This window comes from Phyllostomus discolor, chromosome 10 (assembly GCF_004126475.2).
Source record: "Phyllostomus discolor isolate MPI-MPIP mPhyDis1 chromosome 10, mPhyDis1.pri.v3, whole genome shotgun sequence".
Classification (NCBI taxonomy): domain Eukaryota; kingdom Metazoa; phylum Chordata; class Mammalia; order Chiroptera; family Phyllostomidae; genus Phyllostomus; species Phyllostomus discolor.
In genome coordinates, this window is record NC_040912.2 from 34,784,568 (window position 1) to 34,809,687 (window position 25,120).

General features: G+C 36.4%; 2 protein-coding genes across 9 annotated transcripts in view; one reads left to right on the forward strand and one right to left on the reverse strand.

The window, feature by feature from the left end:
- SLC25A40 (solute carrier family 25 member 40) overlaps positions 1 to 12,134 on the forward strand; it is a 39,811-nt gene extending 27,677 nt beyond the window's left edge. For all 3 annotated transcript variants that reach the window (XM_036010661.1, XM_036010662.1, XM_036010663.1), the window contains exons 9-12: positions 4,581 to 4,690; positions 6,032 to 6,113; positions 10,204 to 10,278; positions 10,633 to 12,134. In XM_036010661.1, coding sequence (XP_035866554.1) covers positions 4,581 to 4,690; positions 6,032 to 6,113; positions 10,204 to 10,278; positions 10,633 to 10,745 — 380 coding nt within the window. In that variant the 3' untranslated portion in view covers positions 10,746 to 12,134. The remainder of the gene's footprint in view (positions 1 to 4,580; positions 4,691 to 6,031; positions 6,114 to 10,203; positions 10,279 to 10,632) is intronic.
- A 1,762-nt stretch (positions 12,135 to 13,896) lies between these two features.
- RUNDC3B (RUN domain containing 3B) overlaps positions 13,897 to 25,120 on the reverse strand; it is a 150,487-nt gene continuing 139,263 nt past the window's right edge. For all 6 annotated transcript variants that reach the window (XM_028525651.2, XM_028525650.1, XM_036010658.1 and 3 more), the window contains 2 exons: positions 24,727 to 24,848; positions 13,897 to 16,360 (listed from right to left, as the gene is read on the reverse strand). In XM_028525651.2, the coding sequence (XP_028381452.1) occupies positions 16,215 to 16,360; positions 24,727 to 24,848 (268 nt within the window). In that variant the 3' untranslated portion in view covers positions 13,897 to 16,214. The remainder of the gene's footprint in view (positions 16,361 to 24,726; positions 24,849 to 25,120) is intronic.

Here is a 25,120-nt window from a genome sequence, read left to right on the forward strand (position 1 = left end):
ATACACCCATTGGTAGCTTCTACTTTGTATTTTTCTTTTTTATATACAATCTTACTTTATTAAGATGGTTTTAAAAATAAAAAATATTTTTATTGTTTATTCTATTACAGTTGTCCCAGTTTTTCCCCTCTGCCTCTCTCCACCCAGCCCACACCCCACACCATCGTCCATGTCCATGGGTCATTCATATATGTTGACTAATCCCTTCCCCTTCTTTCCACCTTTCCCCTCTGCCCCCCCCTTCCTCTTAAGCTGTCAGTCTGCTCCCTGTTTCCATGTCTCTGGTTCTGTTTTCCTCATTAGTTTATTGTTCATTAGATTCTACTTATAAGTGAGGTCACATGGTATTTGTCTTTTACCTACTGGCTTATTTCACTCGGCATTATACTCTCCAGTTCCATCCATGCTGTCGTAAAAGGTAGAAGTTCCTTCTTTCTCTCTGCTATGTAGTATTCCATTGTGTAAATGTACTACAGTTTATTGATCCACGCATTTACTGATGCACACTTAGGTTGCTTCTAGCACTTGGCTATTGTAAATGGTGCTGCTATGAATATTATGGTACATAAGTCCTTTTGAATTGATGTTTCAGGGTTTTTAGGCTATAATCCCAGCCATGGAATTGCTGGGTCAAAAGGCAGTTCCATTTTTAGTTTTTTTGAAGAAATTCCATAGTGTTTTTCACAATGGCTGCACCAATCTGCATTCCCACCAACAGTGCACTAGGGTTCCCTTTTCTCTGCAACCTTGCCAGCACTTGTTTGTTCATTTCTTTATAATAGCCATTCTGACTGGTGTGAAGTGGCATCTCATTGTGGTTTTAATTTGCATCTTTCTGATGGCTAGTGATGCTTAGCATCTTTTCACATGTCTCTGGGCCCTCTGCATGTTCTCCTTGGAGAAGTATCTGTTCATATCCCTTGCCCAGTTTTTAATTGGGTTGTTTGTCTTCCTGGAGTGGAATCATGTGAGTTCATTATTTTGGAGATCAGACCTTTGTTTGAGGTGTCATTAGCAGTATGCTTTCACATACAGTTGGTTCTCTTTTCATTTTGCTGATGTTTTCTTCAGCCATACAGAAGCTTTTTATTTTGATGAAGTCCCATTTGTTTACTCTTTTCTTTATGTCCCTTGCTCTAGGGAACATATCAGTGAAAATATTGCTGTATGGAGTATCTTGAGATTATCCTGCCTATGTTCTCTAGGACCTTTATGGTGTTGCAACTTATATTTAAGTCTTTTATCCATTTGATTTTATTTTTGTATATGGTATAAGTTGGTTGTCATGTTTCATTTTTTGCATATAACTGTCCAGCTCTCCCAACACCATCTATTGAAGAAGCTAGTTTTACTCCACTTTATTCTTCTGCCCTCTTTGTCAAATATTAACTGATCATAGAAACTTGGGTTTATTTCTGGGCTCCCTATTCTCTTCCATTGAGCTATGTGTCTGTTCTTATGCCAGTACCAGACTATTTTGATTACAGTGGCCTAGTAATATAGTTTGATATCAAGTATTGTGATCTATCCTACTTTGTTCTTCTTTCTCAAAATTACTGCGACTAATTTGTGTTGTTTATGGTTCCATAAAATTTTTGAAATGTTCTGTATCTGTGAAATATGTCATAGGTATTTTAATAGGAATTGCATTGAATCTATAAATTGCTTTGGGTAGTATGGACATTGTGATGATATTTATTCTTCAAATCCATGAACACAGTATATACTTCTATTTGTTTGTGTCTTCCTTAATTTTTTTCTTCAGTGTTGTGTAGTTTTCTGAGTACAAGTCTTTTACCTCCTTGGTTATGTTTATTCTTAGGTACTTTATTTTTCTTGTTGCTGTAGCAAATAGGATTTTTTTCCTGATTTCTATTTTTGATACTTTGTTGTTGGTTTTCAAAAATGCCTTCTATTTCTGAATATTGCCTTTGTATCCTGCTGTTTTGCACAATTCACTTACTAGGTCAAGTAGTTTTTTAGTAGAGTCTATAGGGTTTTCAATGTACACTATCATGTTATCTGCAAACAATGGGAGTTTTCCTTCCTCCTTTCCAATTTGGGTGCCTTTTATTTCTCTATCTTGTCTGATTGCTGTGGCTAGGACTTCCGATACTGTGTTGAATAGAAGTGGCTTCAACCATTTTTTAATTGGATTTTTTATCTTCCTGGTATTGAGTTCTTTATATATTTTGGAAATTAACCCCTTATCAGATGTATTGAACCAAAAGTCCATTTTGTTTTTTTTCCTGTAAGATGGCTGTACTAACACTTAGTTGTCTTTAATGTCATTTGAAACAAGTTTGTTAGATTGTATTGCAACAGGTGTCATATCAACATGCATTTAACAAAAAAACTTATCAAAATTGGTGAGTTTTTGTGTAGCCATTTCAATATTGACAATGGAAAAATAAGCAACATTTTCAGCATATTATGCTTTATTATTTCAAGGAAGGTAAAAATGCAACTGAAATACAAAGAAAAAAAGATTTGTGCAGTGTATGGAGACAGTGCTGTGACTGATCAAATATGTCAAAAGTGGTTTGTGGTTTCTTGCTGGAGATTTCTCACTGGATGATGATCTACAGTCACGTAGACTAATTGAAGTTGATAGTGATCAAATCGAGACATTGAGAACAATCAGTGTTATTTCCACATGGGAGATAGCTGACATATTCAAAATATCCAAATCAATTAAGTTATTGGTGAAAATGAAAAATGTCTTTTATTTTATGGAAAAAACCAAACTGGTTTTTGGCCAACCCCATATCATTGGCAAATATGTTCTCACATACAGTGGGTTCCCTCTTTGCTATCTTATGGTTTCTTTTGCTGTGCAGTTTTTAGTTTGGTGTAGTCCCATTCATTCATTTTCCTTTGTTTCCCTTACCTAGGAGATATATTAGCAAAAATATTGCTACAAGAGATGTCTGAGATTTTTTAGTGCTTATGGTTTCTTCTCAGATTTTTATAGTTTTGTGACTTACATTGAAGTCTTTTATCCAGTTTGAGTTTATTCTTGTGTATCTTGTAAGTTGGTGGGCTAGTTTCATTTTTTGCGTGTACCTCTCCAATTTTCCTAGCACAGTTTTTATTAAAGAGACTCTTTATTCCCTTGTATGCTCTTGCCTCCTTTGTCAAATACTGATCGATCATAAGGATGTAGCTTATTTCTAGGCTCTCTATTCTGTTCCATTGATCTGGACGCCTGTTTTGATTACATGTGGCTTTGTAGTATAGATTGATATCAAGTACTGTGATTCCTCCAACTTTGTTCTTTCTCAAGATTGCTGAGGCAATTTTTATTCCATATAAATATTTTAGAATATTTGTTCTAGATCTGTGAAGTATGCCATTTGTTAATAGGAACTGCATTGACTCTATATATTAGTTTGAGTAGTATGAACATTTTAATGGTGTTAATTTTTTCAAGCCATGAACAGAGTATGTACTTCCACTTCTTTGTATCTTCCTCAACTTCTTTTTTCAATGTCCTATAATATTCTGAGTACAGGTCTTTTACTGCCTTGTTTAAATTTATTCCTAGGTACCATTTTTTTATTGCAATAGTAAATGGAATTGTTTTCTTATAATTAATAAAGAAAAGCTAAGGTTTATTCTTAATTTTATAAGTATTTTCTTCATTTTTACTCATGTTTATGTGTAAGCAAACAATGCTGCTGTGAACATTATATGTCTCTTAGTGTACATATACAAGAATTTCTCCAGTATTAGATTTGCTAGTTCATACATTCAAAATTTTACTAGGTAATACAAACATTTTTAATGTAGTTGTGTGAATCTACACACCTATCAGCTTCACTGCATACCCTCCCCAGCACTTTTATTGTCTAGGTTCTTAATTTTTGTTTAGTAATTTAAAGTGGTTATGTCTCCTTAACTTACATTTTTCTGATTATTATGGAGGTTGGGCACTGTTTTGTTTGTCATTCATTTATCTATAATTAATTTGTGGTTATGGAGTGAAATAAGTATTCGATTTCATGTACCTCTGTAGGTGGTTACCCAGCATCATGTCCTTGGTGCATATGCTTTATCAAATTAAAGTAGTTCTCTTTTAACCCTGTTTCCAAGAAATTTGTTTGCTTTAAATGAAAGTGACCCCATGGTTCTGTCAATGTGATATATGGCATCTATAGGGTTTATTGTATTTGCTACCTTTGCATTCCTCACATAAACCAATCTAGTCATAGTGTATGATGCTTATGACCTTTGGCTTCAGTTGTTCTTCATTATTTAATCTTTGTAAGATTTTACACATATGTTTGTGAATGAGATTGGCTTGCACTTTTCCTTCTCCTACTGTCTTTGTCATATTTTGGAATTAAAATCCTTCTTCACCAATGCATAGTTTTTTTGTTTGTTTATAAAACTGCTTGCACATTATTGATAATTTGGTGCCTTTCTAAAAAAATCTCACCTAATACATGTGCAAACAGAAAGAATGATGTATACAGATTAGAATGTCTCCTTTCCTTTGATATATAACTTCATAAATATTTTCTTTAAAGTCTGCATTTCATTTCTAATTGTGTGTTCATTTCATTCTGTTTTTATAGCAATGTACTGGTATAACTATGAAGTTTTAAAGAAATGGTTGTGTGAGAAGTTAGGTGTATATGAACCAACGTTTATGATCAACTTCACTTCAGGGGCATTGTCTGGTTCTGTAAGTTTATTCTTTTGTTAATACACTAGAATAATGATAATTGTCTTATTTAAACATAACAAAATATTATACATTTCATGTCTTTTCAAATAGTACTTTTGAGGTACACTGTTTTAAAAATTTTCTAAATATTTACTATCCTATTTTGAGCAAATAAATTACCACCCATTCAAATATTTTTAAATGCATTTTGTGTCTGTTTTTGTTATAGTACATATATGAGGAGGACCCCAAAAAACCTGGAGTGGTCTTCTGGAGGGAAGGCCCCTTGTAGTATAGGCTTCCCCCACTAGATGAGTGTTCTAAGAACCTGTGTCAGTTCACCAGGTGGTGTTTTGAAAGGCTGTGTTCAGCTTCAGTGAATTCTTTTTTAAAGACTCTCTCAACATGTTTGCCCATTTCACGATGGGTGATTTATGGGTGCACCTGCCCCTACCGTGCTGAGTGTTCAGCAGTTTTTGACAAAAAATGGCATGACCCCTGTGCCCCACCCTCCTTATTCACCCAATCTCGCCCTGAGAGATTTTTTCTTTTTGTTCCCCTGATCCCCTGAATGAAAAAAGTCCTCAAAGGGAAACGTTTTGCTGATGTGGAAGAGGTGAAACAAAAAATGGCAGAAGCACTAAAAGACATCAAAATTGACGAGTTCAAAAACTGTTTAAAGCAGTGGAAAAGATGTTTTGATAGGTCTATTGCTTTAAATTGAGAGTACTTTGAAGCTGACTGAAGTTTAAACGTGTAAGAATAAATACACCATTTTTTATCAATAAATTCTGGGGGGGTTTTGCCCTCCCCCCATATGAATATATCTTCAAGACCCTGCTTTCAGTTCCTTTAGGTATGTACACAGAAGTGGAATGGCTTGATTACATGGTAATTCTACTTTTAATTTTTTGAGGGACGGACCTCATACTGTTTACCATAGCAGTTGTAACAATTTGTAATCCCACGAGCAATGTATCAGCAACAGCAATCCTGAGAAAGAAGAACAGGGTTGGAGGAATCACACTACCTAATAAACTATATATAAGGCAATAGTAATGAAAACAGCATAAGAACAGACACATAGGTCAGTGGAACAGAATAAAGAGCCCAGCAATAAACCCACACCTTTAGAGTCAGTTAATATTCAACAGAGGAGGCAAGCACATACAACAAGCTAAAGTTAGTTTATTCAATAAATGGTGTTCGGAAAATTGGATAGGTGCAGAAAAATAAAACTAGACCACCTTCTTAAACCACACACAAGAATAAATTATTAAGTAATGTGCTAATTAAAAGAATGTAATTTTAGGAAAATTTAAAGGCAGGTTTAAATTAATCAATTTTTCTTTTTAATAGTTTGCAGCTGTTGTGACTTTGCCATTTGATGTGGTAAAAACACAAAAGCAGACACAACTTTGGATGTATGAATGTTATAAAAGTAAGTTTAATTTAAAACTTTTTTAAGATGCCATGAAAATTTTTGTTTTTCTTTCCAGATACTAATTTAGGAATATCTGAAATAGGGATAAGATTATTTTTCCCTCTGCTTTACTCTTTAACTGAAAGTAATATACTCTTAGAATGGAATACCCAGGAATAAATACTCTAAACAAAAAATTTAAGAAATCTTAAAGTCTATTTATTTTGCCTGCCATCAGTTGAATCTTATACCTGCTCTAAATAGAAGATTAAATTATGTAAGTATTTTTTTCAAATAGAGCTGGACAAATCAGGGTGAAGGATAGTAAATTACTAGGAAACCTTTCTCTCTCACTGTGCTTTGTTCCATTAGTATGCACATACATTTTATTTGATTTTTTTCTATTTATTTTTAGCTTCCCTTCTTTTGATATGTTTTCCTATTATTCCATTTATTTTTACTTTATAACCTACAGTTTCTTCTAGAACAAAAGTGTGCTCTTACTTGTGTCTACTAGATCCATTCTGTTAATGTTTATTATCCATAGAAAGTGTAGCAAACCAACTGGAAATTATCCATTACAAAATTGCATGACATATGCCATGTGTAAGCATATTATAATGTAAATAAATTGTTCTAACCCCCCAGAATATTTGCATACAAAATAAAATGGGTGTTCTAATGTTGAAAGAAGCATTGATTATAGACCTCTGAAAATGAGTCTGGTGAATAGTAGTGACAACTTTGTTCCTGACTTACGAAAGTCTAGTGCCCTCTAATAGAAGCAAACTAAAACCTTAGAGGTTTATCATCAGGGTTCTCCCACTGGTTCTTCCCTGGTTTAGGTGTGAGCTTTCTAGCTGCCTAAGCCCTATCATCTTTTCTCCCTTTATAGTTCAAAATTATTTTGTTTCGTCTTCCTTTCAGCTCATCAGAATTCCTGTTTTTCCCATTAAGTAAACTACTTAATGTAGTAGGAATATTGTCTTTGGTGTAGTTTGTCATAAATGCTTGATGACTTGGCAGTGAGGTGGTGGTGGTAGTCGTAGTGATGAGGGAGAAAGTGGGAATTTCTGTAGGTAGATTCTTCTGCACACTAAAGTTAGAGATCCACTTAACTAGGTAAATAATCATTGAACTCACCTGGGGTGCTTTTTCCACTACTCCAAAAGCTGAGCACCACCCCCAGTGGACTCTTACTTAATAGATGTGAGGTGGGGCTCCAGCTTGTATATTTTGAAAATGTTGGTTAGGTGACCACGCATCCTCATTGAGACTGGCAGCAGAGAGGCATCATCTTTCACTTGATTTACCTCTTACCTATCACTTTTTTTCTAATTAATGTTTCTCTATTTAAACCCAAAAGGATAAACCTTAAGTAGTAAGCCTTGGGTCTTAATTTTCCATGATTATCGCTGGTCACTTTTGCTTGTTACTCAGCTATGAACCATTTATATTTAGCAAGATATGTTTCTATTGCAAATTGCGCTTCTGATTTGAGTGATAAAAGCCCAGGTTTTTTCATTTCTATTTGTTATTTATGCCCATGAAAAAAGTAAATCAGCTCCATTGGAAGTGGATTCCTCCATTCCATATAGCTCAGCTATAACAAATTCTTTACCTCTGAGCAAAAAAAGAAAATATGGTCAGTTCCATTGAAGAATATGATCTCTGTATCAATGCACTGAGAACATACCTCCATCCTTCATCCATTAAAGGTCAGCTACTGATTGAGTGCCTGTTTGGTGTTGGGCACCATGCTGATGTACTCAGACAAATGAGGAGGTAGCCAAATCCTCAGACTGCTCATAATCTAGTAGAGAAGCACATTAGGATTTAATAGCTGCTATATTGTATAACAGAGCTAACATTTACCTCACTTTTGAACACATTGTTTATATTTAATTCCTTTTTTTAAAGATTACTTTTAGAGAGAAGAGAAAGGAAGGAGAAGGAGGGAAAGAAACGTCATTGGTTGTCTCCAGCACACCCCCTACTGGGGACCTGGCCCACAACCCAGGCATGTGCCCTGACTGGGAATCAGACCAGCAGCCTTTTGGTTCATAGGCCAGCACTCAATCCACTGAGCCATACCAGCCAGGGCATAATATTTAATTTCTTAACGTTAAACCTCTGGTTTCAACTTTTTAAACCTGGCTGAGATCTGTTTTCCACAGGTTAAACTTCTTTTTCTCTAAACTTATTCAACATCTTAAAATACTTAAACAGAAATTTAAAAATCATTTAAAAATGTTTATACTTGGCTAATAAACTTCTAAATAATGCTCTATCTTAATATATTTTTTAAGATTTTATTTATTTATTTTTAGAGAGGGAAGGGAGGAAGACAGAGAGAGGGAAACATCAATGTGCGGTTGCTGGGGGTCATGGCCTGCAACCCAGGCATGTACCCTGACTGGGAATTGAACCTGTGACACTTTGGTTTGCAACCCGCACTCAATCCACTGAGCTATGCTAGCCAGGCCTTCTATCTTAATATTAATGAGGAAAATGCCAACAAGAATAGTAGTAAGAGAACGTCTTATATGCACTGGATTGTTGGGGAGGATGTAGAGCAATGATGGTTTTCATCCTTTGCAGGTGAGACTATAAATTTGGAATAACTGCTTTGGAAAATAATATGGCAATATCAAGAAACGCATTTTGAATAAGCAGGTCCACTCCCAGATATGGGTCCTAGAGAAGCTTTTGCACATGTACAAGGATATTCACTGAAGGATTCCTAATCCCCAAAAGTTAGAAACCATCTAGATATGCCTGGCAGGGAAATGGCCAAATTGTGATAATCCACATAATGTAATACATTCAGCAATTAAAATGAATAAAATATGGCTACACTTGCCAATAATATGACCCTAGAGCACAAGAGTAATGAGCCCCACTCCATTAAGCAGCAAAATTCTAAAAGCCATTTTTGAAATATGCCTTTCTCTAATCTTTCCATTTTTTCTTAGGCATGCTTAATAATGTGTGATTTAATCTTTTTTAATGACCCAGAGTTCACAATGTGTATGAGTTTTGTAATGCAGTTCCCAGAAGCTAGTGAGGTAAATATCAGAGTGTTTTTGCCCATCAGCCCGTTCATCTCAAATAAAGACTGAAATCTTCAGCCTGTCAGCTGTCTCAGTGTTCACATGGTAGTATGCCTGCTACTTAGCAGACTTTTTTAGTTATTGCATCTAGTAGTCTGTGGTCTGAACCAGCTCCTTAGCTCATTGCGTAAAATGAAGGTAAGTGAACTTTGTATATTTACTGCTCATCCTTAAGCTTTATGTCTGAACCTCCATTAAATCTAGTTTTGCTGGCTTTTTAAAATATAAGTTAATGTTTTATAGGTCCCAGTTATTTGAGTGGTTGCAAATAAGTGAGATGTTACTGTTAGAGGGTAAATCTGCCCTGTGGAGGAGTCAGGACTAATCTAATTTTTTTCAAGACTGGCACATCTATTCAGAAAAGTTTTATTTTGTTTTTTAAGATTTTATTTATTTATTTTTAGGGAGGGGTAGGGAAGGAAAAAGAGAGGGAGAGAAACATCAGTGTGCTTGCCTCTTGTGTGCCCCCTACTAGGGACCTGGCCCCGCAACCCAGGCATGTTCCCTGACTGGGAATCAAACCAGTGTCGCTTTGGTTCACATGTTGGCACTCAGTCCACTGAGCCACACCAGCCAAGGCTATTCAGAAAAGTTTTAATAAAGCAGAACCTTACTAGGAAGAATGAGCTATTTTCTTCAGAACCTCTTTTTAGGAAAAAAAATTTTTTTAATGTGTGCAATAAAAATTTAATGAAAAATGGTTATCAGGACTTCTCTTTGGCTTAGGGAACTCCATGATATTTCTATACATCTTTAATTTTTTTCATTATGAAAGTTTTTAAGATGTAGAAAAAGTATAAAGAATATCCACTATCAAGCTTAAGAAACAAATATTGATAATAGTTAAGGAGAAGCCTTCTTTATATTCCTCTTTGATTACATCTCATCCTACACACCTTTAAACTTACAGCCTTGTCTAATTTTTTCTTTTGATGAATCCCAAAGGTCACTTAGAAATTAAGTGGTAATTTATAATAATTTTTTTTAACATTTAGTTCCTGAGCCCACGTCAACCTGGGCTATAATGAAGAACATTGTTGCTAAGAATGGGTTTTCTGGATTATTTACAGGTAAAAATATTTGCTTTACCAAATCATTGAATAAAATTACTTTTCCTTTTAAATTTATCCTCCCTAAATTAACTTTTCATCCAGAAATTCTTGAAAACATTTCACATTTATGATTTCTCCTAGGCATCTTTTCTCTAAGTTTAAAAATGTTTTAAGTTAAAATTTCTATATAAAGTAACATGGAGTTAAAGTGAGGGGGTCGGCACTAAGTTTGTCTTGTTCTTTGATACCAGTTTATGGCATAATATTTGATATATCACTTCATTTAATTTGATATCAGAATGCAACCAAATAATTTAAGTTTTTAAAAATAAGGTAAAATTTGTTCTGATATTTTTTCTATTCTCTTTGCAGGCCTAATTCCCCGTTTAGTTAAAATTGCTCCTGCTTGTGCCATTATGATCAGTACATATGAACTTGGAAAGGATTTTTTCCAGAAACAAAATGCTCAAAGACAGCAATACTAGTGATGCTGTTTCAATTGGATATAACCATGGCCAAATAATAAGATGGAGACTGCTAGGCTAGAGCCTTTATGTTATCTTACAAAGATTTTGTATCCTTCCTGCCAATAAGTGAAATGAATTCCTACCTTGATTCTACATCATAATCCTTATTTTTAAATTAGTTTTGTTATCCTAATTTTTGAAATATTGGAAGAGATTTTCCAGAAATCACAACCATAGAGCTTTTTATAAAGAAAAACTATTCCTTCATACTGGAAGCAATAATCTGAGTTAGATATTAAAGAAATAACATTACCATTATTTCCGCAAGAGAGAGTGGTTTTGCTGATTGTATTAAATGTTCACCAAAGTCAAACATGGGTGTATAGTGGAAAACATTGTATTTAGACTAGTAACAATAATGCTTTGGCACAGCCATGCTGTAATTCATGTATCAGTGTTCATGGAGCTCTCTAGATCACTCCTCTATTTGCTTGTTGTGTTAAATTTGATATTGTTAATACACTATCAGTCACAGAATATTTCCAAAATTATCTTTGATGATATACCCCTAACATTAGTATGCTAGAACAAGAGACTAAACGGACAGCAGTTTTCTTGAAGAAATAGCTTTTGGTAACTACAGGCTAACGCCTAAGTAATTTAGCTTATGAATGTAAGAAATGATATTCTTTTTTTATATTTGTTTAAATGTCTTAGGATATACATCCTCTTAAGAAAAAGCACTTTATTGAAGTCTATGTGTATTTTATGAAAATGTGAAGCATTTTTGCCCCTAAAATAGGTAATATATTTAGGTGATAAATCTCTAGTGTTCATGGAGGAATTAATATATTTGTATTACAGTAGAAAAGAATGTTTTGTGAGAAATAAACTGTATAGAATTTGTATGTAACCTTTTGTGTTTTTATCCTGTTGCTTTACATTAAATTTGCAACATGTCCATAAAAACATGAAATATTTATGATCTTAAGTTAATTGTCATTAAAATATTTTAAGTTAAAATTATCATTAGCTAAATATTTTCATATAACGTGTGTGTGAACGTTTATCTTAAACACTGCCATTTAACAGTACTAAACTTACCCTGGTTTTGCTGCTTCTCTTTGATAACTTATTGGTAGAAAAAGGCAGAAATATTGAAATTTAGGGCTGTGCTTCAAAAAGCAGTCACATGTCTGCTTATAAATACCAGAAGGGAGATGCCCAGCTATACCCCCAGTACTAATGGCACTTGTGGAAAATTGTTACTATTTATGACTAAAATAACCTGAATCTAATTCCCTAGATTTTCTAACACATGTTTACCCACACTGTATCTGGATGAAAAGAAGGATGAAAGCTTCAGCTTTTTCTCTACATCAGTAAATAGGCATTAATACTTTTTTTTAAAAGAAGTAGCAACCAACCAGAGTTTGGCTACAAATTGTGTTCTTGCTAATGTTTCTGAAAGGAAAGAGTTTCATTTTATTAATGATAAATTTTCTATCATACATATTTACTTCGTGTAAATTTTAAGGAGAAATGTCATAACAGTATTGTTTGCTACTTTTCATATAATACATATTTGACTTTTTAAACAAGTAGACATAAAAATAAATTTTCCTTGTATTTCTAGGAAAATTATTCACTGTGCATTACCACATACGCCTCCTTTAAATTCTTCCCTCCCTTGTTCTAGGGCACAAATTCCAGGGATGTCAGAAAATTTCACCTATCACTTCTGAGCTTTTTCCCAAAATGTAATCTGTCATTCAACACGTATTGAGCCCTTTCACGTGGTGGCAGTAGGAAAAACACTGGAAGTAAGATGGTTCAGAAACTGTCACTGGCCGCAAGTAGGTTTCAGAACTATGATCCATGGAGGTGTGCCAGGGGAGTAAGGAGAAAGCTGAAGGACTCTTCACTCAACCTGGGCACAGAGGGGAAGTGGGCAGGAAATGCCTCTACGATTGGGACAGGTGATGCAAATGAAACGTACCTGGAGGCAGGCAGCGGGATGTGGTCCCAGCCCTTGGAGCAAAGGCTGTATATGCCACACGGCAATGTGGCAGGAGATCAGATTAGGAACGTAGTCAGAGGCCTTGTGTGCCAAACAAAACAAGAAAGAAACAGGAACCAAAGGAGGTATTTTCGGTACAACTCTGACAATTATAGAGTTAGTGTTTTGGTCTTCTTCAACACTAGCATTTATCTTTAACAAAAGGATATAGGAGAGCATTAGCACAACACAGAAGACACTAGGCCTTACTACACTATCATATACACATGATAGGCCAGGTGTTGTGTAGTGAAAATTTGGTTTTAGCTGTGTTTTAGCAAAATAATGGACAGTATGGAAAATGTGATTTATAATAAGGTGACCTATTTAAAAATATTCTAAAAGTTTGGTTTGGATTAAAGTAAACTTTTAAAAGGTACTTTAATGACACTGATAAAAAGTTATCTCCCCCTTCCTATCAGTTAAAAAGAACAAAGGCTGAACCTGCACAGAAGCTGCTTTGCTTAAAGGAAGAGCCCAGTGAACTAACTAAAAAAATATAAGAGATCTGATTTTCAAAGCAGTCATGTGACATTTCAGAGGTGATCCAGTGTATCAGTTTATCAAAATCAGAGATTTAACCTTATGAAAGAACGTGATCAGAGTTTCCATAAGTTGTAAATGTGAGACATTTTTAACCACCTGAAAACTTGTATGTAAATCAAAAATGACTTAGGCTGACTTAAGGTTTCTGTCAATCATAATTAGTAGCTTGTGCCTGGCACTTACCTCTTACAAACTGATACGTGTGAGTTCACTTAATGCTGACATCATCCTGATGCCATCGCTCAGGTGCTGAGAAGATGGGGATGTTTCCATCTGACAGGTGAGAAAACAGGCGGTGGCCACTGTATACTCCAACCAGTGACGCTGCCAGAGCCGCTGCTGCAGAGGGCCACCTTAATAGCTGCTGTGTATTCTAAAGCCTGTCATGTTTTTTAAAAAATAAAGTGTATTTTACTTTATATGAGTTGAAATAAGGATTTCTCCAAGACCATTTTCATATTAGTATTTTAGGCATTGAGTAATATGCATTTATCATATTTCTTAGTTCAGTGTGCAACCTGAATCAAGTAACTTTTCATTAAGGATAAAATAAGACCACTAATGCATAGTACAAAATGTTTAATATACATGCAGCAAGTATAATACATCAAGGCAACAAAATACACATAGAAATATCAGCATATAATTCAGCATTCTATTTTGGGGAGGGTTTATAAATAAACACTATCACCTAAAACTGAAGATTGAGACGTAAGTTGTTTCCTCATGCACACACTAACCATCTCTAACTAGTATGAAATGAACTCTGTAGAAACCTGAATTCACATTAGCAGATGGATTGTATACCAAGAGCTCCAAGACAGGAAGGAAAGTCATGATCGCCAGGTGTCATGTTTAAATCTGCATTTAGTAGCACGTTAAGATGCACAGGTTATAGTATACATTAGACAAATCTGAAAAATGTTATCAATTATGGAATCCTGAATTAACTTTCTGTATTATAAAAAAGTATGGAAAAAATTTAATGATTTTTTTTTAATTATGGAAGGAAAGTGTCAAGTTGAGAGTGGACCATGGATGATAAAGCATTTAAACATTCTGAGAGTTCTTAGGAAAGCAGCAAAAGTGCTTAAGGCCAGCCTAAAAGTTTTGAAGTTCCCCTCCTTAACCATTTCTCACTCCCTCCTAAAATTTCCATTGTCCTTGTTTTATACCTTCCACTCCCCATGCAGCGTAAAAATTGCTTTGGATACCTCACTGACAATAACATATACAGAATTAAGAGATTAAAGGTACCATTTCTCAAGAATATTTGCATTTCTACAAGTACAATACGAAAGTCTTAAGCTAAAATGATAAAGCCTCTGAGTAGTCCTGGAACAACTAAGATAACTTTTTAAAAGGGTTTTCAGGCCTCCTTTGTCCCTGAAATGACATTGTTTGAACTGTTTTACATACAAGACTAGCCTTGTTATTATTTATTATATTAAATTCCAAATTATGGTAGTAAAGCTCCAAAGATTGTAGAGAACCACCACACTCCTACGTTTCTAACACAAAGAGTGGATGTGATAAATTCGCACTTCCTGCCTCCTCTCAATAAAAATAAATTGCTTTAGGAGGAACATTATTCCTATATGTCAAAGCTACTAAGTTTGAATGTAATGTTTTATTAATAAACAAAAATATAGCACATATTAAGTCCCAGTAAGTATTGTAGCCACTACATGTAAACAATGTATAAAACTTCCTTGGCACAACTGATCATGTCTTCCTCACATTACTTACTGTAGAAAATAATACACTTTCTCTTCCAATGGGGTGAAATTTTTCGGGACAAAATGTATAGCTCCAAAAATTGCAAAAATGTTTAAAATACAGCTCATAGCTTTTTAAAAAAAAAGGAAACTATGTTTTACCTGTAGAAGTGCAGGGATTTTTAACATCAACTTTAAAATGAAACCGTGGCCTGACTGCTGACGGGAGCTGTAAACGTCACCAGACACCCCTCACGGCTGCAAGGCAGGGGCAGGAGGAGCAGGGGCAGGAGGAGCGCGGCACGGGACACCGCCCTGCCAATCCTAATGCAAGAGCTGCTCACACTTCACTGAACCTGAAATTTTTGCTGATCAAATACTTTTTCAACATCTGTTTACACTTTAACGTTTAATTTTTGAGGCATATTTGATCATTTTTAATTGACAACCTGTTAAGAAAATTTAGGGGAGACAAATAAGACATGTTACCTAAATGGCCTAAAATATTGTAAAATACTTTCCCTATGACACTACCAAATTTAGTAACTGCCCACTGCACATTCCTACAAACTTTATAAAATGTTCAGTGGAATGTTAACATTGACACCAAATGATAATAACTGTTAAAGAAAAACTGAATAAGCCACTGTCAAGCTGCAGCTGAGAACTTTCTCCTTATTTTAAAAACAAGGCTTTTAAACATTAGAATCTTGGAAGAAATTAATGAAAAATAAAATTACTAAGTCATTTTTAGAAGTTTTTAAATCACTGAATAAAAGAGGAAAGAAAATATGTAGCTTAAGTCTCTGGAATAAAACCTTGAACTCAATCTCGGGCAATTATGATACCTTAAATTATATGAAAATCAACTGAATAATAAATATGTACAATTTAAAGTATTATTAATTTAGAGGATCTTTGAACGTTGTTTTTAGGTCTGTTCACTTGAAACTTCCTCAGTGACAAATATAAGAACTTTAAAATGAGAAATGGCCGGACCATCTTTTTTCACTCAGTTAACATGGAGTGGGTTGAACTCTCTACGCCACAGAATCCCAGACTCGTGCCAGAACAATATAAAATCCCAAAGGTTTTCCCAGCAGTCACACTTGTGTAAATAGAACACTGGCAACATAAAATCTTTTGGCTTTTACATAAAATTCCTCAGGATGGAGTTAGGCCTGGACTTGTCATCTCTGTTGTAGGACTTGCGAGATAGTCATTAGATTTTAGGCTAGTTAGAGATTTGTAACTTGCCACTGATGTTAGGGACCCACAGAGACCGAGTAATGAGGGAGTATCTTCTTTACCTGGAAATTAGGATAAAATAAATATTTAATTGTCTTTGAAGGATGATACCAATAAGGACTTAAAACCATTAAAAACGTCATACTTTACAAAATACTGTATATTCTTGAATATTATGGCAACAGACACTAATATATATATGAATATACATAAACATAAAAAATAACAAGTCTGCTAAAATCAGAGTTACTAATATTTTAAAAGCAATTTATTTGACATGAGGGAAAGAACTTGTAAGGTTAACAAAATTTCTAGCTTAGATAATAGAGTGGCAGTTCCCAGCAGAAAAAAATCAGTCATTAGGAGCAGAAAAGTGATTTTTGTTTTATACCAAGGAAAACCAGTTTTGTTTTAGATGTACTGGTATGGAGACTGGACTCCACAAGTCTTCAGATGCTGCTGCAAATGTCGTTAAGAGGACGCTAGGTGTCCTCTATGTGCCAGGCATTGTGATAAGAAAAAGGTAAATTTAAGAATCACTTTTTGCCCATAGGGAATTTAGTATATAATAGAAACAGACACAAAAAGAAACTTATAAAATTCAGTAAGTGCAGTGATAACAATAGGTTAAGGTCATTATGGAGACTCAGAGGAAAGTATCCAACCAAATCAGAAGGGTTGGGGCAATGAGAGAAGTTCCAGGGAGAAAGTGAGCCATGAAGTGAACCCCAGGGACGAGCATAACCAAGGAGGCAGAGAGCAGAGAAGGCTCTGCAGAGGGCCGGTGTGAGCAGTGATGCAGAGGGAAGGATCAGCACAGAGGTACAGGGGGCTGCAAGCCAGAAATGTCAGAAATTTGCTGACACTAGAGCAGCAAATTCCAGCCATTGTCATCTCAGGGCACACATGCACTAATCACTAAAATTCTGTAGCGCACCAAAAAAAAAAAAAAAAAAAAAAGCATTTTTTGCCCTGCTGACAAAAAATAGGTATAATTTTGATTCATTCACACTAGACAGCTATTGTGTTGGCTGTTGTCATTTTTTACTTGACATTCTGAGGGAGAAGAGGTCAGTTCCCCTGACTAAATAGTCAGGTATTGCATGTTTTAAAAATCCTTGTGGTACACCAGCTGAAAAGTCCTTGGACTGGAGAAATAGCTAAAAGCCACAGGACACTTCAGAGTTTATGTTAAGGAATCTATCTTGATGTAACCATAATAATATATTTGTGTATTCTGAGTTCAGAGACTACATTCTTGGTCCTATTCATATACTATAAATCCACTGAAACCTTTTACATATGGGAATTTCATGGTTAACTTGTATTTTAAATACTTGAGGGCTCTGTGAAGCATGATTTTGGGGGCAATAAAATGCATGTAGGGAAACCAGAAAGAAGACTATGGCAGTTGCCTGGACCCAGTTAGCAGCAGAAAGAATTATGGAGAATCGAATACGTGTAAAAAACATCTAGAAAGTTAAACCTATAGGACTTGGTAAAGGCAAAACGCTAGGTGGGAGAAACCATGGATGACCCAGCAGGCTCTGAGAACCAGTAAGTTAGTGGTGAGAGCACCAACTCCTATGGAGAGAGGAGTTGGGGGAGGGGAAGAACAGGTCAGTGAGGAAACAGGCAGTACATATGTATCCTAATTTTAAGGGATGGACAAAGAAATTTCTTAGCTATTATCAAAGCCATCAAGAGAGGCAAAATGTTATATTAAGCTGCCGTGGAAGGACTGTGTTATCTTTTTGTGATCAATGGCCAAGAAAACTAATGGTCATCCTTTTTTACAATAAAATTCCAAACTACTGGAAACAATGTGTGGTGAAGTTGTGGGTGGCCAAGAGGGAGTTGTGACATACTTGTTTTGCATGTGTCTGCACAAACACCATGACAGGTATCCACACTGACATCACATTAATTGTAATCTGTGTTTGTTTATATGCTGCTTGAAATGCCTTAAAAAATATTACAGTATAACTTGCTCTTAAACATCGTAGCTGCTAGTTCATAGAAAAGCATGAGAAAATAGGTTGTAAATTCCATGTTACTGAAGCAAAGATGCATTACAGGAATTACTGCAACTCATACTTTCTTATAAAACAAGGCACACTGCCTGTGGGGGGAAAATGCTAAGCAAGGGAAAATCCCTCCAAGTAATGAAGCTTGGTGACATTAGAAAAAGGACTGCTTATCTCATGCCAAGCTTATAACTGAACACAGAAGAATTTCTGCAGGACAGGAAAAAGAAATTCTGAAGCAATCAACTGGAGTGACTGATTCATGCATCATATAGGATTTCTGTTGATAAGTCAAACATTAATTTGTTGTGGGATTCCTGTGATCTTTGAAGAGAAGCTGTTTAAAGTCCAGAAGCATTTGATCTAACTGAGGAAGATTATGAAACTCTAAGTTAGTCAAATAGGAAAATATCTGCATAAAAATGTGCAGTATATTCATTGGTAACTTAAAAGAAATCCCTACAACAGTACAAGTTGTATTTTAGGAAATGGCTCACTGTCGGCCCAGAGGAGGGTGTTGTATACACAGTCACAGACAGGTTTGATGTGAAGATGATTATGATTCAGAAGAGGTGTGCTCTGAACATGAAGAAGTTCATGTTCATGAATTCACTTTCATTTTCCTTACTAGAGATAGAGAAGAGTAAAATTAATTTTAAAGTCTATGCTTAAAGTCTAAAAGAAGCAATCAGAAAATAAAATCAGAAAGCAATTTACAATAAAAAATACTTAGAAATAAATTTTACCAAAGAAGCACATGAGGTGTACACTGACAACTACGAAATACTGTTGAAAGAAATGTAATGTTGAAATGAATGAGAAAACTTCCTGTCTTTCCCTGAATTGGAAGGCAGTATTGTGAAAATGGCAACATTTTCCATCTTAATTAGCCATCATTTTTTCAGAAATGACAAGTTGATTTTAAAACTCACATGGAAATGAAAAGGACTCTGAATGTCCAACAAAAATTTTAAAAGAATAAAGTTGTAGGACTCACACATCCTGAAATCAAAACTTAATACAAAGCTGCAGCAATCAAGACAGCATGGCACTGGAGTGAAGATAATGTGGCTCTGGCAGATACCCAGAGGTGGAGGGAATACAATGGGGAATGCAGAAATAAACCCATACATGTGTGGGTAATGTAATGAACCCATACATATGTGGGTAATGTAACGTAATGTGTTAGGGTCACTCAGTGAGGGGGAAAGAACAGTGTTTTTTTAAAATATGTTTTATTGATTATGCTATTACAGTTGTCCCATTTCCCCCCTTCACTCCCCTCCACCCTGCACACCTTCTCCCACCCACATCCCCCCCTTTAGTTCATGTCCATGGGTCATAAGTTCTTTAGCTTCTACATTTCCCATACTATTCTTGCCCTCCCCTTGTCTATTTTCTATCTACCATCTATGCTACTTATTCTCCATACCTTTTCCCCCCTCTCCTCCTCCCACTTCCCCGTTGCTAACCCTCCATGTGATCTCCATTTCTGTGGTTCTGTTCCTGTTCTAGTTGTTTGGTTAGTTTCTTTTTGTTTTTGTTTTAGGTGTGGTTGTTAATAATTGTGAGTTTGCTGTCATTTTACTATACATGTTTTTTCTTTATCTTCTTTTCTTAGATAAGTCCCTTTGACATTTCATAAAATAAGGGCTGGGTGATGATGAACTCCTTTAACTTGACCTTATCTGAGAAGCACTTTATCTGCCCTTCCATTCTAAATGAAAGCTTTGCTGGGTAGAGTAATCTGGGATGTAGGTCCTTGCCTTTCATGACTTGGAATACTTCTTTCCAGCCCCTTCTTGCCTGTAAAGTCTCTTTTGACAAATCAGCTGACAGTCTGATGGGAACTCATTTGTAGGTTACTGTCTCCTTTTCTCTTGCTGCTCCTAAGATTCTCTCCTTATCTTTAATCTTGGCTAATGTAATTATGATGTGCCTTGGTGTGTTCCTTCTTGGCCCAACTTCTTTGGAACTCTCTGAGCTTCCTGGACTTCCTGGAAGTCCATTTCCTTTGCCAGAATGGGGACGTTCTCCTTTATTATTTGTTCAAATAACTTTTCCATTTGTTGCTCTTCCTCTTCTCCTTCTGGTACCCCTATAATTCAGATGTTGGAACGTTTAAGGATGTCCTGGAGGTTCCTAAGCTTCTCATTTTTTTTTGAATTCTTATTACTTCATTCTTTTCTGTTTGGTTGTTTCTTTCTTCCTTCTGGTCCACTCTATTGTTTTGAGTCCCAGTTTCCTTCCCATCCCTATTGGTTCCCTATGCGTTTCCCGTCATTTCTCTTATTGTAGCCTGCATTTGTTCATCTAATTTGTGACCAAAATCAACCAATTCTGTGAGCTTCCTGATCACCAGTGTTTTAAACTGTGCATCTGATAGGTTGGCTATCTCTCGGTCGCTTAAAAGGATGGGTTCTGGGGCTTTGATTTGTTCTTCTGTTTGAGCCATCTCTCTTTTTTTTTTCCTTGATCTGGTTGCACCTGTTACAGTAAGGGGTGGAGCCTTAGGTGTTCACCAGGGCAGGGCACCCCATTCACTGGGTTGTGATGTTGTATGATGGGGTGGGTTTGAGAGGGAACAATGGCCATTGCTCCATTCTCTGTGGGACCTCAGTCCCTTCTGCTGCCTCCTCCAAGCAAACTGGGCCCTTCTTGTGCCAATTCCCATGTGGGTGGGCTTGTGCATGCCATAGGACCCTCCAGGGACCTCTCCTGTGAGCCTGGTGTCTCTCTGTGCGCCTCAAATCCCACAGGTGTCCTCAATCAGTGTCCCGAGGCTCTGTTTCCCAGTGCTGTGATTCTGGGTTGTGTGCACTGCCTTGCTTTACAATTACCACCTCACTGGGTCTGCCAGCTGCTGCTTGCACACTCAGGGTCCGCCCACTACAGTCTTGTGTGCCCCGGATGCCTTTCACGCCCAGCCCCAACTCTGTTTTCCCCACCGTGACCTATGCCTCGCTGCCAGACTCCGCCCCTCCTACCGGTCTGGATGAACAGGTCTACTTCAACTTCTTGGTTGTCCGACTTCCATTCAGATCAATTTTCTGTCAGTTCTGGATGTTATTCTATTTCTAAATTGTTGTTGTCCCTATCTTGGTTGTGCGTGGAGGCACGGTGCATCTACCTATGCCTCCATCTTGGCCAGAAGTCAGAACAGTGTTTTTGAGAAGTAGCCCAGGGTCAAGTCAACATCCAAATGCAAAAGAATGAGGTCGTTCACTTAGCTCACACCATATACCAAAAATAAATGGAAAATGGATCAAAGACCTAAATGTAAGATCTAAAACTATAAAGCTCCTAAACGTTTGCTTGTACATCTGCCTGACCTTAGACTGGGCAATGGTTTCTTATATGTGGAACCAAAAGCACAAGCAACCCAAAGATTAACTAGATAAGCAAGACTTTGTCAAAATCAAAAACTGTGAGTCGAAGAACACTAGCAAGAAAGTGAAAAGGATATCCCTCAGAATGGGAGGAAATATTTGCAAATCACAGACCTGACAAGGTTCTACTATCCAGAATATACATAAAGAACTATTACAACTCAATCATAAAAAGGCAAACAATGTAATTTTTAAATGGTCAAAAGACTTCAACAAACATTTCTCTGAAGATGATATAAAAATAGCCAATAAGCACATGAAAAGATGCTCAACATTATTACTCACTAGGGCAGTGCAAATCAAAATCATCAAACTGCACTTTCCATCCACTTGGCCGGCTACAATAAAAAAGATGTCGACAAGGGTGTGGAGAAACCGAAACCCTTAGACAATGCTGGTGGGATTGTAAAATGGTAAGTCACTTTGAAAAATGGCCTCGCAGTTTCTCAAATGGTTGAACCAATTCCATTCATAGTTATAAACCCAAGAGAAAAAATATATATGCTCACATGAAAACTCGTAATGAATGTTCATAGCAGCTTTATCATAATAGCTCCAAGGTGGAAAAAACCCAAACAACTAGCTAATGAATGCGTAAACAAAGTGTGAGACACCGTACACAGGAATACTACTCAGGCACAAAGGGAACAAAGCACTGATACATGCTGCAATGTGGCTGAACTGTGAGAACATTATGCTAGGTCAAAGAAGCCAGACAAAAAAGGCTGTTTCACAGGATTTCATTATATGAATGTCTAGAATAGACAAATCCCAAAAGACAGATTAGTAGTTGCCAAGGGCTGGGCGAGGAAGAGTTGGGATTAACTGTTAATGTGCTCAGGGCTCCTTTGCTGGGTGAGGGTGACGTTCTAGAATTCGTGGTGATTGTCATGGTGGCCACGCACGGCCTAAGGACAGCACAGTTAACTCGACAATACTGGTCCCGTAAGATTATATGGAGCTGAAAAAAAGAGTTCCTATTGCCTGGCAATGTTGTAGCTGTCATAACATCCTAGCACACAGCATTACTCGTGTGTGTGGTGATGCTGGTATAAAGCTACCACAGTGCTAGTTGTGTAAAAGTATAGCACAACCAATTCTGTGCAGGATATAATACTTGATAATGACAATAAATGGCTATGGTGCTGGTTTGTATGTTTGGTATACTTTTTATCGTTATTCCGGAGTGTACCCTTTCTACTTCCACAAGAGTGTGCTGTGAAACCATATGCTGTGTCATACCAGCAGTCTTACACATCTGTTTACTGTATCTCTTGTTTGTACTATTTTCGCTCATGCTTGATTTAATTGTGTTGCTTTCTATAAAAACATGCTGTGCAGGCTTGTAACCTGGGGGCAATAGGCCATACCATGTGGCCAAGAGTACACAGGAAGTAGGTTGCACAATCTAGGTTTGGTAAGTACAGTCTGTGATGCTTACACAATAACACAATCACCTTAAGGACACATTTCTTAGAATGTATCCCCATTGTTACAGAGCATGTGAGCGTATAATAAACACCATTGAACTGTACACTTTAAAATAGCGACTTTTATGTTATATAATATCAATAAAAACTTTTTTAAAGCCTAAAATATCTTTTAAAATAAATATTACCAATGCTAAGATGCAGAAATGTTATAGTTAAATGTTGGCATTTTTCTTCTCTTTTGGGTTGGGACATAAAATAATGCTGTATCTTAAAACCCAAAGCATCTTAGAGTTGATGAAATGCGGTAGCTGCTAGTGGTTCCCAGCATAATACCTGTCACATATGAGGGGTCTAATAAATGTTTCTTGAAAAAATCACAGCTTCTCACCATTTTCTATGAACAATTATGATGCTATGATAAGCAGTTTGAATTTTATTCTGTCACTAAGAGCCACTGCATAATTTCAAGTGGGGATACAATGTTTCTGAAGATCACTGAATGCACTATGAGGGGGCAAGAATGAGAGACATAGGATATTGAAAAAGCTCTAGCAGTAGTCTGTCCAAGAGGCCTGCTCCACGTGATGCACACTAGGGCTGCAGTAACGGAGAAGGTAAGTCGATGTATATATAGCATGTGTTGTCTGGGGAGCTGCCAGCACTTGCAGATAAGGGGGAAGAGCAGAATCCAGGATAATGCCTATGGTGGTGCCATTTATTGCAATGCGAAGACAGGGAAGAAACTGGAGGCACAAAGGAACGTAAGTGTCCCTGAGGTAAGAAACTGTCTTTCCCTGGCTCTCGCACACAGCAGCATATACAGAACTGGGAAGAAGGGGAGAGAAAAGATGTGAGCACTATCTTATGCCAGCATCACTTGTCCAAATGCAAGGGACTGTCTATACTCACATTGTAGCCTATGCTAGCAGTAGAAAAGAAAAGAACTTTGAAACAACTAAGCTATTGAAGTTTAAAAATGAATAGGTTGAGTCTTAGAAACTAAAATGTGATCATTCAAAGTGTCCTGAAGAGTTATGGAATTGGACCAAGATGCGTTCAGGAAGATGCAGCTCAGCAGAAAGAGGGTTGTTGGAACACAGCTGAAAGCAGTAACAGGAAAAAATAAAAACTCCTTTATGTTTCTTCCCCACGTTTTTAAGAATACTCAGTAAACAAGGTACCAAAGTGACTCAAACATGAAGAAGTGGTCAGTGACATCAAAAGCTGAAGTCTAACAGCATGGAGACAGAACTGACTTTTGCACTATGGCAGTGGTTAATCACCTCGATGAATCGGTTCGGTGAGTGGCAGAGACACAAAAGCCAAATTGGAGTGGGCAGAGAAGAGTACACAGGAAGTGAGGAAATTAAGGTAAACATTACAATCTTTAAAGAAGTTTAACCAAAAACACTTGAGAAAAAAAAAAAAAAAAACAAGAGCAGACCATTTTTAATCTTAATGGCAGCTTAATTCTCAGCACACTTCACAGGAATATCCATATTATTCCTCAGAAACCCTCTGCAACCAAAGTACAGACAGTATAGGAGAGAGTGATTTTTGAACCCATCTTTCCCCTTACCTTCACTGATTGAATTTAACGTGTCCTGTTTCCCGTCTCCTTCCTGGGACTGACCTGGATCCAGTGAAGTCTGAGAAAGGCTAACTTCAGCTGATAGCTGGTCAAGACTTTGATAACTTTTTCTGTAAAACAAGAGTAAAATGCTACTTGAATTTATTCTCACAAAAATAATTTCTAGAGACATTCCTTATCGGTTGTGTTCAATTCATTGAATTTCTGGTTATCTTCTCCCCGGTTTTCCCCTAAACTTGGCCTTTATCATGACTGCAATATGATCTCCATTAGACTTTTCCTCCACCCTTTTTGGAGGTCTACCTGTTTAATCCACTAAAAAATGGAAAACAATTTTTTGAACAAATTTAAATTCCCACCAATTTATTATTATCCAGCTAGC